The 13,615-nt window shown below is 51.7% G+C and overlaps 1 protein-coding gene across 1 annotated transcript in view; it reads right to left on the bottom strand.

Annotated features, from left to right (window-relative positions):
* Nucleotides 1–13,615, bottom strand: part of LOC140396033 (matrix metalloproteinase-17-like) — a 331,390-nt gene that overhangs the window by 79,906 nt on the left and 237,869 nt on the right. The window contains exon 5 of the mRNA XM_072484100.1: nucleotides 3,437–3,613. Within this exon, the coding sequence (XP_072340201.1) occupies nucleotides 3,437–3,613 (177 nt within the window). The remainder of the gene's footprint in view (nucleotides 1–3,436; nucleotides 3,614–13,615) is intronic.

Genomic DNA, 13,615 nt, shown 5'->3' with positions numbered 1-13,615 from the left:
TATAAAGAGAGAGTGAGGGATTGGAGATGGAGGGAGTGAGAGTGAGGGATTGGAGATGGAGAGAGAGAGAGAGTGAGGGATTGGAGATGGAGGGAGAGAGAATGAGAGATTGGAGATGAGGGAGAGCGAGAGAGGGATTGGAGATGGAGGGAGAGAGAGTGAGGGATTGGAAATGGAGGGAGAGAGAGAGTGAGGGATAGGAAATGGAGGGAGAGAGAGTGAGGGATTGGAGGTGGAGGGTGAGAGAGTGAGCGAATTGAGATGGAGGGAGAGAGAATGAGAGATTGCAGATGGAGGGAGAGAGAGAGAGGGATTGGAGATGGAGGGAGAGAGAGTGAGGGATTGGAGATGGAGGGAGAGAGAGTGAGAGTTTGGAGTTGGAGGGAGAGAGTGAGGTACTGGAGATTGAGGGAGAGAGAGTGAGAATTTGGAGATGGAGAAAGAGAGAGTGAGGGATTGGAGATGGAGGGAGAGAGAATGAGAGATTGGAGATGGAGGGAGAGAGAGAGAGGGATTGGAGATGGAGGGAGAGAGAGTGAGGGATTGGAGATGGATGGAGAGAGAGGGAGAGTTTGGAGTTGGAGGGAGAGAGTGAGGTACTGGAGATTGAGGGAGAGAGAGTGAGAGTTTGGAGATGGAGAAAGAGAGAGTGAGGGATTGGAGATGGAGGGAGAGAGAATGAGAGATTGGAGATGGAGGGAGACAGAGAGAGAGATTGGAGATGGAGGGAGAGAGAGTGAGGGATTGGAGATAGAGGGAGAGAGAGTGAGGGATTGGAGATGGAGTGAGAGAGAGTGAGGGATTGGAGATGTAGAGAGAGAGAGTGAGGGATTGGAGATGGAGGGAGAGAGAGCGAGTGATGGATTGGAGATGGAGGGAGTGAGAATGAGGGATTGGAGATGAAGGGAGAGAGAGTGAGGGATTGGAGATGGAGGGAGTGAGAGTGAGAGATTGGAGATGGAGAGAGAGAGAGTGGGGGATTGGAGATGGAGGGAGAGAGAGTGAGGGATTGGAGATGGAGGGAGAGAGAGTGAGGGATTGGCGATGGATTGAGTGAGAGTGAGGGATTGGAGCTGGAGAGAGAGAGAGTGAGGGATTGGAGATGGAGGGAGAGAGAGAGAAGGATTGGAGATGGTGTGAGTGAGGAATTGGAGATGGAGAGAGAGAGAGTGAGGGATTGGGGATGGAGGGAGAGAGAGAGAGAGGGATTGGAGATGGTGTGAGTGAGGAATTGGAGATGGAGAGAGAGAGAGTGTGGGATTGGGGATGGAGGGAGAGAGAGAGAGAGAGGGATTGGAGATGGTGTGAGTGAGGAATTGGAGATGGAGAGAGAGAGAGTGAGGGATTGGAGATGTAGGGAGAGAGAGTGAGGGATTGGAGATGGAGGGAGTGAGAGTTAGAGATTGGAGATGGAGAGAGAGGAAATGAGTAATTGGAGATGGAGGGAGAGAGAGTGAGGGATTGGAGATGGAGGGAGTGAGAGTGAGGGATTGGAGATGGAGAGAGAGAGTGAGGGATTGGAGATGGAGAGAGAGTGAGGGATTGGCGATGGAGGGAGTGAGAGTGAGAGATTGGAGATGGAGGGAGAGAGTGAGGGACTGGAGATGGAGGGAGAGTGAGTGAGGGATTGGAGATGGAGGGAGAGACAGTGAGAGATTGGAGATGGATGGAGAGAGAGGGAGAGTTTGGAGTTGGAGGGAGAGAGTGAGGTACTGGAGATTGAGGGAGAGAGAGTGAGAGTTTGGAGATGGAGAAAGAGAGAGTGAGGGATTGGAGATGGAGGGAGAGAGAATGAGAGATTGGAGATGGAGGGAGACAGAGAGAGGGATTGGAGATGGAGGGAGAGAGAGTGAGGGATTGGAGATAGAGGGAGAGAGAGTGAGGGATTGGAGATGGAGTGAGAGAGAGTGAGGGATTGGAGATGTAGAGAGAGAGAGTGAGGGATTGGAGATGGAGGGAGAGAGAGCGAGTGATGGATTGGAGATGGAGGGAGTGAGAATGAGGGATTGGAGATGAAGGGAGAGAGAGTGAGGGATTGGAGATGGAGGGAGTGAGAGTGAGAGATTGGAGATGGAGAGAGAGAGAGTGGGGGATTGGAGATGGAGGGAGAGAGAGTGAGGGATTGGAGATGGAGGGAGAGAGAGTGAGGGATTGGCGATGGATTGAGTGAGAGTGAGGGATTGGAGCTGGAGAGAGAGAGAGTGAGGGATTGGAGATGGAGGGAGAGAGAGAGAAGGATTGGAGATGGTGTGAGTGAGGAATTGGAGATGGAGAGAGAGAGAGTGAGGGATTGGGGATGGAGGGAGAGAGAGAGAGAGGGATTGGAGATGGTGTGAGTGAGGAATTGGAGATGGAGAGAGAGAGAGTGTGGGATTGGGGATGGAGGGAGAGAGAGAGAGAGAGGGATTGGAGATGGTGTGAGTGAGGAATTGGAGATGGAGAGAGAGAGAGTGAGGGATTGGAGATGTAGGGAGAGAGAGTGAGGGATTGGAGATGGAGGGAGTGAGAGTTAGAGATTGGAGATGGAGAGAGAGGAAATGAGTAATTGGAGATGGAGGGAGAGAGAGTGAGGGATTGGAGATGGAGGGAGTGAGAGTGAGGGATTGGAGATGGAGAGAGAGAGTGAGGGATTGGAGATGGAGAGAGAGTGAGGGATTGGCGATGGAGGGAGTGAGAGTGAGAGATTGGAGATGGAGGGAGAGAGTGAGGGACTGGAGATGGAGGGAGAGTGAGTGAGGGATTGGAGATGGAGGGAGAGAGAGTGAGAGATTGGAGATGGAGGGAGAGAGTGAGGGACTGGAGATGGAGGGAGAGTGAGTGAGGGATTGGCGATGGAGAGAGAGTGAGGGATTGGAGATGGAGGGAGTGAGAGAGAGATTGGAGATGGAGGGAGAGTGAGTGAGGGATTGGAGATGGAGGGAGTGAGAGTTAGAGATTGGAGATGGAGAGAGAGGAAATGAGTAATTGGAGATGGAGGGAGAGAGAGTGAGGGATTGGAGATGGAGGGAGTGAGAGTGAGGGATTGGAGATGGAGAGAGAGAGTGAGGGATTGGAGATGGAGAGAGAGTGAGGGATTGGCGATGGAGGGAGTGAGAGTGAGAGATTGGAGATGGAGGGAGAGAGTGAGGGACTGGAGATGGAGGGAGAGTGAGTGAGGGATTGGAGATGGAGGGAGAGAGAGTGAGAGATTGGAGATGGAGGGAGTGAGAGTGAGAGATTGGAGATGGAGGGAGAGAGTGAGGGACTGGAGATGGAGGGAGAGTGAGTGAGGGATTGGAGATGGAGGGAGAGAGAGTGAGAGATTGGAGATGGAGGGAGTGAGAGTGAGAGATTGGAGATGGAGGGAGAGAGTGAGGGACTGGAGATGGAGGGAGAGTGAGTGAGGGACTGGAGATGAAGGGAGAATGAATTCCGCACACATGATTGGAGCACTAACCGTACAGTTGCTCTATTCCGTGGATATCATCCTGAGGGAGCTCGTACGTCCTAGCTTCTCCCACAGGACCATCATAATATGGCTTCATAATGGAATCTTTGGCAGAGGAGTGGGCCAATCCAATGGCATGTCCAAACTCATGTACAGCAACGCTGAAGAGATCAGTGCCCTGATTGCCTGAGGGGTGAGAGGGAAATCAATCATTCCAAAAACACACACAATTCCCAAATACAACAGGGAGCTTAACTCTGTCTCTAAACCCGTGCTGTACCTTTCCTGGGAGTGTTTGATGGGGACAGTGTAGAGGGAGCTTACTCTGTATCTAACCCCGTGCTGTACCTGTCCTGGGAGTGTTTGATGGGGATAGTGTGGAGGGAGCTTTACTCTGTATCGAAACCCGTGCTGTACCTGTCCTGGGAGTGTTTGATGGGGACAGAGTAGAGGGAGCTTTACTCTGTATCTAACCCCATGGTGTACCTGTCCTGGGAGTGATTGATGGGGACAGTGTAGAGGGAGCTTTACTCTGTATCTAACCACATGCTGTACCTGTCCTCGGAATGTTGGTGGGGCAGTGTAGAGGGAGCTTTACTCTGTATCTAACCCCGTGCTGTGCCTGTCATGGGAGTGTTTGATGGGGACAGTGTAGAGGGAGCTTTACTCTGTATTTAACCCCGTGCTGTACCTCTCCTGGGAGTGTTTGATGTGGACAGTGTAGTGTAAGCTTTACTCTGTATCTAACCCCGTGCTGTACCTGTCCTGGGAGTGTTTAATGGGGGCAGAGTAGAGTGGACTTTACTCTGTATCTAACCCCATCGTGTACCTGTCCTGGGAGTGTTTGATGGGGACAGTGTAGAGGGAGCTTTACTCTGTATCTAACCCCGTGCTGTATCTGTCCTGGGAGTGATTGATGGGGACCGTGTAGAGGGAGCTTTACTCTGTATCTAACCCCGTGCTGTACCTGTCCTGGGCGTGTTTGATCGGGACATTGTAGAGGGAGATTTACTCTGTATCTAACCCCGTGCTGTACATGTCCTGGGAGTGTTTGATGGGGACAGTGTAGAGGGAGCTTTGCGCTGCATCTAACCCCGTGCTGTACCTTTCCTGGGAGAGTTTGATGGGGACTGTGTGGAGGAGCCTTCCTCTGTATCTAACCCCGTGCTGTACCTGTCCTGGGAGTGTTTGCAGGGGACAGTGTTGAGGGAGCTTTACTCTGTATCTAATCCTGTGCTGTACCTGTCCTGGGAGTGGTTGATGGGGACAGTGTTGAGGGAGCTTTACTCTGTATCTAACCCCATGCTGTACCTGTCCTGCGAATGTTTGATGGGGACAGTGGAGAGGGAGCTTTACTCCGTATCTAACCCCATCTTGTACCTGTCGTGGGAGTGTTTGATGGGGACAGTGTAGAGGGAGATTTACTCTGTATCCAACCCCATGCTGTACCTGTCCTGGGAGTGTTTGATGGGGATAGTGTAGAGGGAGCTTTACTCTGTATCTAACCCAGTGCTGTACCTTTCCAGGGAGTGTTTGATGGGGACAGTGTAGAGCGAGCTTTAGTCTGTATCTAAGCCAGTGCTGTACCTGTCCTGGGAGTGTTTGATGGGGACAGAGTAGACGGTGCTTTACTCTCTATCTAACCCGATGGTGTATCTGTCCTGGGAGTGTTTGATGTGGACAGTGTAGAGCGAGCTTTACTCAGTATCGAAATCCTTGCTGTACCTGTTCTGGGAGTGTTTGATGGGGACAGAGTAGTGGGAGCTTTACTCTGTATCTAACCCCATGGTGTACCTGTCCTGGGAGTGATTGATGGGGACAGTGTAGAGGGAGCTTTACTCTGTATCTAACCACATGCTGTACCTGTCCTCGGAATGTTGATGGGGCAGTGTAAAGGGAGCTTTACTCTGTATCTAACCCCGTGCTGTGCCTGTCCTGGGAGTGTTTGATGGGGACAGTGTAGAGGGAGCTTTACTCTGTATTTAACCCCGTGCTGTACCTCTCCTGGGAGTGTTTGATGTGGACAGTGTAGTGTAAGCTTTACTCTGTATCTAACCCCGTGCTGTATCTGTCCTGGGAGTGATTGATGGGGACCGTGTAGAGGGACCTTTACTCTGTATCTAACCCCATGCTGTACCTGTCCTGGGAATGTTGATGGGGACAGTGTAGAGGGAGCTTTACTCTGTATCTAACCCCGTGCTGTACCTGTCCTGGGCGTGTTTGATCGGGACATTGTAGAGGGAGATTTACTCTGTATCTAACGCTGTGCTGTACATGTCCTGGGAGTGTTTGATGGGGACAGTGTAGAGGGAGCTTTGCGCTGCATCTAACCCCGTGCTGTACCTTTCCTGGGAGTGTTTGATGGGGACTGTGTGGAGGAGCCTTCCTCTGTATCTAACCCCGTGCTGTACCTGTCCTGGGAGTGTTTGATAGGGACAGTGTAGAGGGAGCTTTACTCTGTATCTAACCCCGTGCTGTACCTGTCCTGGGAGAATTTGATGGGGACAGTGTAGAGGGAGCTTTGCGCTGTATCTAACCCTGTGCTGTATCTTTCCTGGGAGTGTTTGATGGGGACTGTGTGGAGGAGCTTTACTCTGTATCTAACCCCGTGCTCTACCTGTCCTGGGAGTGTTTGATGGGGACTGCGTGGAGGAAGCTTTACTCTGTATCTAACCCCATGCTGTACCTGCCCTGGGAATGTTTGATGGGGACAGAGTAGAGGGAGCTTTACTCTGTATCTAACCCCATGGTGTACCTGTCCTGGGAGTGATTGATGGGGACAGTGTAGAGGGAGCTTTACTCTGTATCTAACCACATGCTGTACCTGTCCTCGGAATGTTGATGGGGCAGTGTAGAGGGAGCATTACTCTGTATCTAACCCCGTGCTGTGCCTGTCCTGTGAGTGTTTGATGGGGACAGTGTAGAGGGAGCTTTACTCTGTATTTAACCCCGTGCTGTACCTCTCCTGGGAGTGTTTGATGTGGACAGTGTAGTGTAAGCTTTACTCTGTATCTAACCCCGTGCTGTACCTGTCCTGGGAGTGTTTAATGGGGGCAGAGTAGAGTGGACTTTACTCTGTATCTAACCCCATCGTGTACCTGTCCTGGGAGTGTTTGATGGGGACAGTGTAGAGGGAGCTTTACTCTGTATCTAACCCCGTGCTGTATCTGTCCTGGGAGTGATTGATGGGGACCGTGTAGAGGGAGCTTTACTCTGTATCTAACCCCGTGCTGTACCTGTCCTGGGCGTGTTTGATCGGGACATTGTAGAGGGAGATTTACTCTGTATCTAACCCCGTGCTGTACATGTCCTGGGAGTGTTTGATGGGGACAGTGTAGAGGGAGCTTTGCGCTGCATCTAACCCCGTGCTGTACCTTTCCTGGGAGAGTTTGATGGGGACTGTGTGGAGCAGCCTTCCTCTGTATCTAACCCCGTGCTGTACCTGTCCTGGGAGTGTTTGAAGGGGACAGTGTTGAGGGAGCTTTACTCTGTATCTAATCCCGTGCTGTACCTGTCCTGGGAGTGGTTGATGGGGACAGTGTTGAGGGAGCTTTACTCTGTATCTAACCCCATGCTGTACCTGTCCTGCGAATGTTTGATGGGGACAGTGGAGAGGGAGCTTTACTCCGTATCTAACCCCATCTTGTACCTGTCGTGGGAGTGTTTGATGGGGACAGTGTAGAGGGAGATTTACTCTGTATCCAACCCCATGCTGTACCTGTCCTGGGAGTGTTTGATGGGGATAGTGTAGAGGGAGCTTTACTCTGTATATAACCCCGTGCTGTACCTTTCCAGGGAGTGTTTGATGGGGACAGTGTAGAGCGAGCTTTAGTCTGTATCTAAGCCAGTGCTGTACCTGTCCTGGGAGTGTTTGATGGGGACAGAGTAGACGGTGCTTTACTCTCTATCTAACCCGATGGTGTATCTGTCCTGGGAGTGTTTGATGTGGACAGTGTAGAGCGAGCTTTACTCAGTATCGAAATCCTTGCTGTACCTGTCCTGGGAGTGTTTGATGGGGACAGAGTAGTGGGAGCTTTACTCTGTATCTAACCCCATGGTGTACCTGTCCTGGGAGTGATTGATGGGGACAGTGTAGAGGGAGCTTTACTCTGTATCTAACCACATGCTGTACCTGTCCTCGGAATGTTGATGGGGCAGTGTAAAGGGAGCTTTACTCTGTATCTAACCCCGTGCTGTGCCTGTCCTGGGAGTGTATGATGGGGACAGTGTAGAGGGAGCTTTACTCTGTATTTAACCCCGTGCTGTACCTCTCCTGGGAGTGTTTGATGTGGACAGTGTAGTGTAAGCTTTACTCTGTATCTAACCCCGTGCTGTATCTGTCCTGGGAGTGATTGATGGGGACCGTGTAGAGGGACCTTTACTCTGTATCTAACCCCATGCTGTACCTGTCCTGGGAATGTTGATGGGGACAGTGTAGAGGGAGCTTTACTCTGTATCTAACCCCGTGCTGTACCTGTCATGGGCGTGTTTGATCGGGACATTGTAGAGGGAGATTTACTCTGTATCTAACGCTGTGCTGTACATGTCCTGGGAGTGTTTGATGGGGACAGTGTAGAGGGAGCTTTGCGCTGCATCTAACCCCGTGCTGTACCTTTCCTGGGAGTGTTTGATGGGGACTGTGTGGAGGAGCCTTCCTCTGTATCTAACCCCGTGCTGTACCTGTCCTGGGAGTGTTTGATAGGGACAGTGTAGAGGGAGCTTTACTCTGTATCTAACCCCGTGCTGTACCTGTCCTGGGAGAATTTGATGGGGACAGTGTAGAGGGAGCTTTGCGCTGTATCTAACCCTGTGCTGTATCTTTCCTGGGAGTGTTTGATGGGGACTGTGTGGAGGAGCTTTACTCTGTATCTAACCCCGTGCTCTACCTGTCCTGGGAGTGTTTGATGGGGACTGCGTGGAGGAAGCTTTACTCTGTATCTAACCCCATGCTGTACCTGCCCTGGGAATGTTTGATGGGGACAGAGTAGAGGGAGCTTTACTCTGTATCTAACCCCATGGTGTACCTGTCCTGGGAGTGATTGATGGGGACAGTGTAGAGGGAGCTTTACTCTGTATCTAACCACATGCTGTACCTGTCCTCGGAATGTTGATGGGACAGTGTAGAGGGAGCTTTACTCTGTATCTAACCCCGTGCTGTGCCTGTCCTGTGAGTGTTTGATGGGGACAGTGTAGAGGGAGCTTTACTCTGTATTTAACCCCGTGCTGTACCTCTCCTGGGAGTGTTTGATGTGGACAGTGTAGTGTAAGCTTTACTCTGTATCTAACCCCGTGCTGTACCTGTCCTGGGAGTGTTTAATGGGGGCAGAGTAGAGTGGACTTTACTCTGTATCTAACCCCATCGTGTACCTGTCCTGGGAGTGTTTGATGGGGACAGTGTAGAGGGAGCTTTACTCTGTATCTAACCCCGTGCTGTATCTGTCCTGGGAGTGATTGATGGGGACCGTGTAGAGGGAGCTTTACTCTGTATCTAACCCCGTGCTGTACCTGTCCTGGGCGTGTTTGATCGGGACATTGTAGAGGGAGATTTACTCTGTATCTAACCCCGTGCTGTACATGTCCTGGGAGTGTTTGATGGGGACAGTGTAGAGGGAGCTTGCGCTGCATCTAACCCCGTGCTGTAACTTTACTGGGAGAGTTTGATGGGGACTGTGTGGAGGAGCCTTCCTCTGTATCTAACCCCGTGCTGTACCTGTCCTGGGAGTGTTTGAAGGGGACAGTGTAGAGGGAGCTTTACTCTGTATCTAATCCCGTGCTGTACCTGTCCTTGGAGTGGTTGATGGGGACAGTGTTGAGGGAGCTTTACTCTGTATCTAACCCCATGCTGTACCTGTCCTGCGAATGTTTGATGGGGACAGTGGAGAGGGAGCTTTACTCCATATCTAACCCCATCTTGTACCTGTCGTGGGATGTTTGATGGGGACAGTGTAGAGGGAGATTTACTCTGTATCCAACCCCATGCTGTACCTGTCCTGGGAGTGTTTGATGGGGATAGTGTAGAGGGAGCTTTACTCTGTATCTAACCCCGTGCTGTACCTTTCCAGGGAGTGTTTAATGGGGACAGTGTAGAGCGAGCTTTACTCTGTATCTAACCCTGTGCTGTATCTGTCCTGGGAGTGATTGATGGGGACAGTGTAGAGCGAGCTTTACTCTGTATCTAACCACATGCTTTACCTGTCCTGGGAGTGTTTGATGGGGACAGTGTAGAGGGAGTTTTACTCTGTATCTAACCCTGTGCTGTACCTGTCCTGGGAATGTTGATGGGTACAGTTTAGAGTGAGCTTTACTCTGTATCTAACCCCGTGCTGTACCTGTCCTGGGCGTGTTTGATCGGGACATTGTAGAGGAAGATTTACTCTGTATCTAACCCCGTGCTGTACATGTCCTGGGAGTGTTTGATGGGGACAGTGTAGAGGGAGCTTTGCGCTGCATCTTAACCCGTGCTGTGCCTTTCCTGGGAGTGTTTGATGGGGGCTGTGTGGAGGAGCCTTCCTCTGTATCTAACCCCGTGCTGTACCTGTCCTGGGAGAATTTGATGGGGACAGTGTAGTGGGAGCTTTACTCTGTATCTAACCCTGTGCTGTATCTTTCCTGGGAGTGTTTGATGGGGACTGTGTGGAGGAGCTTTACTCTGTATCTAACCCCGTGCTCTACCTGTCCTGGGAGTGTTTGATGGGGACTGCGTGGAGGAAGCTTTACTCTGTATCTAACCCCATGCTGTACCTGCCCTGGGAGTGTTTGATGGGGACAGTGGAGAGGGAGCTTAACTCCGTATCTAACCCCATCTTGTACCTGTCGTGGGAGTATTTGATGGGGACAGTGTGGAGGGAGTTTACTCTGTATCTAACCCCGTGCTGTACCTTTCCAGGGAGTGTTTGATGGGGACAGTGTAGAGCGAGCTTTACTCTGTATCTAAGCCAGTGCAGTGCCTGTCCTGGGAGTGTTTGATGGGGACAGAGTAGAGGGAGCTTTACTCTGTATCTAACCCGATGGTGTACCTGTCCTGGGAGTGTTTGATGTGGACAGTGTAGAGCGAGCTTTACTCTGTATCGAAACCCGTGCTGTACCTGTCCTGGGAGTGTTTGATGGGGACAGTGTAGAGGGAGCTTTACTCTGTATCTAACCACATGCTGTACCTGTCCTGGGAATGTTGATGGGGCAGTGTAGAGGGAGCTTTACACTGTATCTAACCCCGTGCTGTACCTGTCCTGGGAGTGTTTGATGGGGACAGTGTAGAGGGAGCTTTTCTCTGTATCTAACCCCGTGCTGTACCTGTCCTGGGAGTGTTTGATGGGGACAGTGTAGAGGGAGCTTTGCGCTGTATCTAACCCTGTGCTGTACCTTTCCTGGGAGTGTTTGATGGGGGCTGCGTGGAGGAAGCTTTACTCTGTATCTAACCCGATGGTGTACCTGTCCTGGGAGTGTTTGATGTGGACAGTGTAGAGCGAGCTTTACTCAGTATCGAAATCCTTGCTGTACCTGTCCTGGGAGTGTTTGATGGGGACAGAGTAGAGGGAGCTTTACTCTGTATCTAACCACATGCTGTACCTGTCCTCGGAATGTTGATGGGGCAGTGTAGAGGGAGCTTTACTCTGTATCTAACCCCGTGCTGTGCCTCTCCTGGGAGTGTTTGATGGGGACAGTGTAGAGGGAGCTTTACTCTGTATTTAACCCCGTGCTGTACCTTTCCTGAAAGTGTTTGATGTGGACAGTGTAGTGTAAGCTTTACTCTGTATCTAACCCCGTGCTGTACATGTCCTGGGAGTGTTTAATGGGGGCAGAGTAGAGTGGGCTTTACTCTGTATCTAACCCCATCGTGTACCTGTCCTGGGAGTGTTTGATGGGGACAGTGTAGAGGGAGCTTTACTCTGTATCTAACCCCGTGCTGTATCTGTCCTGGGAGTGATTGATGGGGACCGTGTAGAGGGAGCTTTACTCTGTATCTAACCCCATGCTGTACCTGTCCTGGGAATGTTGATGGGTGTCATGATATTCAAACACACACATCATGATGGACACACTAACAGGCAAATCAGAGTACACAACACCACAACCAATCACAGACAAGAACACCAACCACATAAAAAGCACGAGCACGACACCTGGAGGTCAGTAGGTCTGGGGAGAAGGAAGCATGAAAGAGCTGTTGAAACACCACAAGCAGGGAGCCCCCCACGTGCAGAGTGCAAAGACCAAGTTGTAAATAGTGAGTTTAAATAAACAAGTGTTGTACCATATGCAACTGTGTTGGCTCTTCTGTGTGTTAGAACACCCAACACCACATGGTACAGGAGTGGATCGATACCTGCCTACCAACCTGCCATTCTGGACATGGACCACACCGGCAAACCGCAGCCGATGCAAGTCACGGGGAACCTAGGCACCAACTGGAAGCTCTACAGGCAGCGATTTGACCTGTACATCCGTGCCACCGAAAAACAGAATGTCTCGGATGATTCGAAGATTGCAATGCTCCTCTTCTACGCAGGCCCCCACCCAAATGATGTCTTTAATTCACTGGTGTTCGAGGAAGGCGAAAACCAGGCCAAATATGACACGGTCATCCTCAAAATGGACCAGCACTTTCAAACTGAAGTAAACGAAACTTTCGAAAGATACATCTTTCAGCAACGCCTGCAAGGTAAGGAGGAGCTTTTTCAACCCTTTTTGACGCACCTCCGGATTCTAGCGCAGTCCTGCGGTTACGGCACCACCACAGAGTCCATGATCAGGGACCAGATTGTTTTTGGCGTTGCCTCCAGTGGCCTACGCCAGCAGCTTCTTAAAATAAAGAGCCTCACCTTAGCGTCTGCTGTGGAAGCCTGTGCCCTCCATGAAAATGCGACCTGCCGTTTTGCCCGATTCCAGGCGTCCGAGTTGGCACGGAGGGGGTCCCCAGCCGTCGAATCGGCAAGCCAGGCCGCCCACGACGTTGAACGCATCCAGGCCGTCGATTTCTTCCCGCCCCACGGCCCGGACGACAGCGGCCGCTTCCCGCGCTTTTCGCGGTCTCCCGCGCAGGTGCGCGCCAAGAATAACGGCCACAACGAGGGACGCACTGCGCAGGCGCGCCCACCGCAAGATCGCACTGCGCATGCGCAGTGGCGCAACGAACGCCGTGACGTCATGACGTGCAGCAAGTGTGGAGGTCTACACTTAAAAGGGCAATGTCCTGCAAAATACCAACAGTGCAACAGATGTGCCATGATAGGCCACTACGCAGCCCGCTGTCGTGCGGCTCAACCCATGGATCCGGCGCATCCTCGACAACCTCGCACACGAGTCAGGACCGTCCAGCCCACGCATCAAGACTTCCAGTTAAGTGATGCAGATGACCAGGATGACTTCAGAGTTGCCGTCATTGATGTCAACAAGGTCAATGCCATCAATCCAGACGATGAGTGGTGTGCCACCCTGACGGTCAACCGATCGCGCGTCGCCTTCCGTCTGGACACCGGCGCATCCGCCAACCTGATTGCTTACTCTGCAGTCCAGGCCATGAAGGTCAAACCACTCATCACACCATCCCGGCTTAAGATGGTTGACTATAACGGGAACGTTATCCCGTCCGTAGGATCTTGCCAGCTACAGGTGACTCACAAGGGGTACACGGCCACACTCCCCTTCGAAGTTGTGGGCTCATCAAAGGACTCGTTACTGGGCGCACAAGCGTGTAAGGTCCTTCACCTGGTACAGCGCATCATGTCTCTCTCTCCAGATGAGATATCCGACTTCCCGGATGCTGAGTTCCACGCGAATCTCCATTCCCTCCTCGCTCACAACCAGGAGGTTTTTGAAGGCATGGGGACATTGCCACACACGTACAAGATTCGACTCAGACCGGACGCCATCCCTGTCGTTCACGCACCTCGCAGGGTTCCTGCGCCTCTCAAAGACCGCCTCAAGGCACAACTGCAGATTCTTCAGGACCAAGGGGTCCTATCCAAGGTCACGGAGCCCACGCCATGGGTCAGCTCCATGGTCTGTGTAAAGAAGCCCTCTGGCGAGCTCCGTATATGTATAGATCCAAAAGATCTGAACAACAACATCATGCGGGAACACTATCCCATCCCAAAACGAGAAGACCTCACCAGCGAGATGGCGCGAGCCAACATATTCACTAAATTGGATGCGTCCAAAGGATTCTGGCAGATCCAACTGGACCCGGCC

The sequence above is a fragment of the Scyliorhinus torazame genome, chromosome 19 (assembly GCF_047496885.1).
Source record: "Scyliorhinus torazame isolate Kashiwa2021f chromosome 19, sScyTor2.1, whole genome shotgun sequence".
NCBI lineage: Eukaryota > Metazoa > Chordata > Chondrichthyes > Carcharhiniformes > Scyliorhinidae > Scyliorhinus > Scyliorhinus torazame.
The sequence above is the reverse complement of the archived record's forward strand: the minus strand, read 5'-3'. Positions and strand labels throughout refer to the sequence as shown.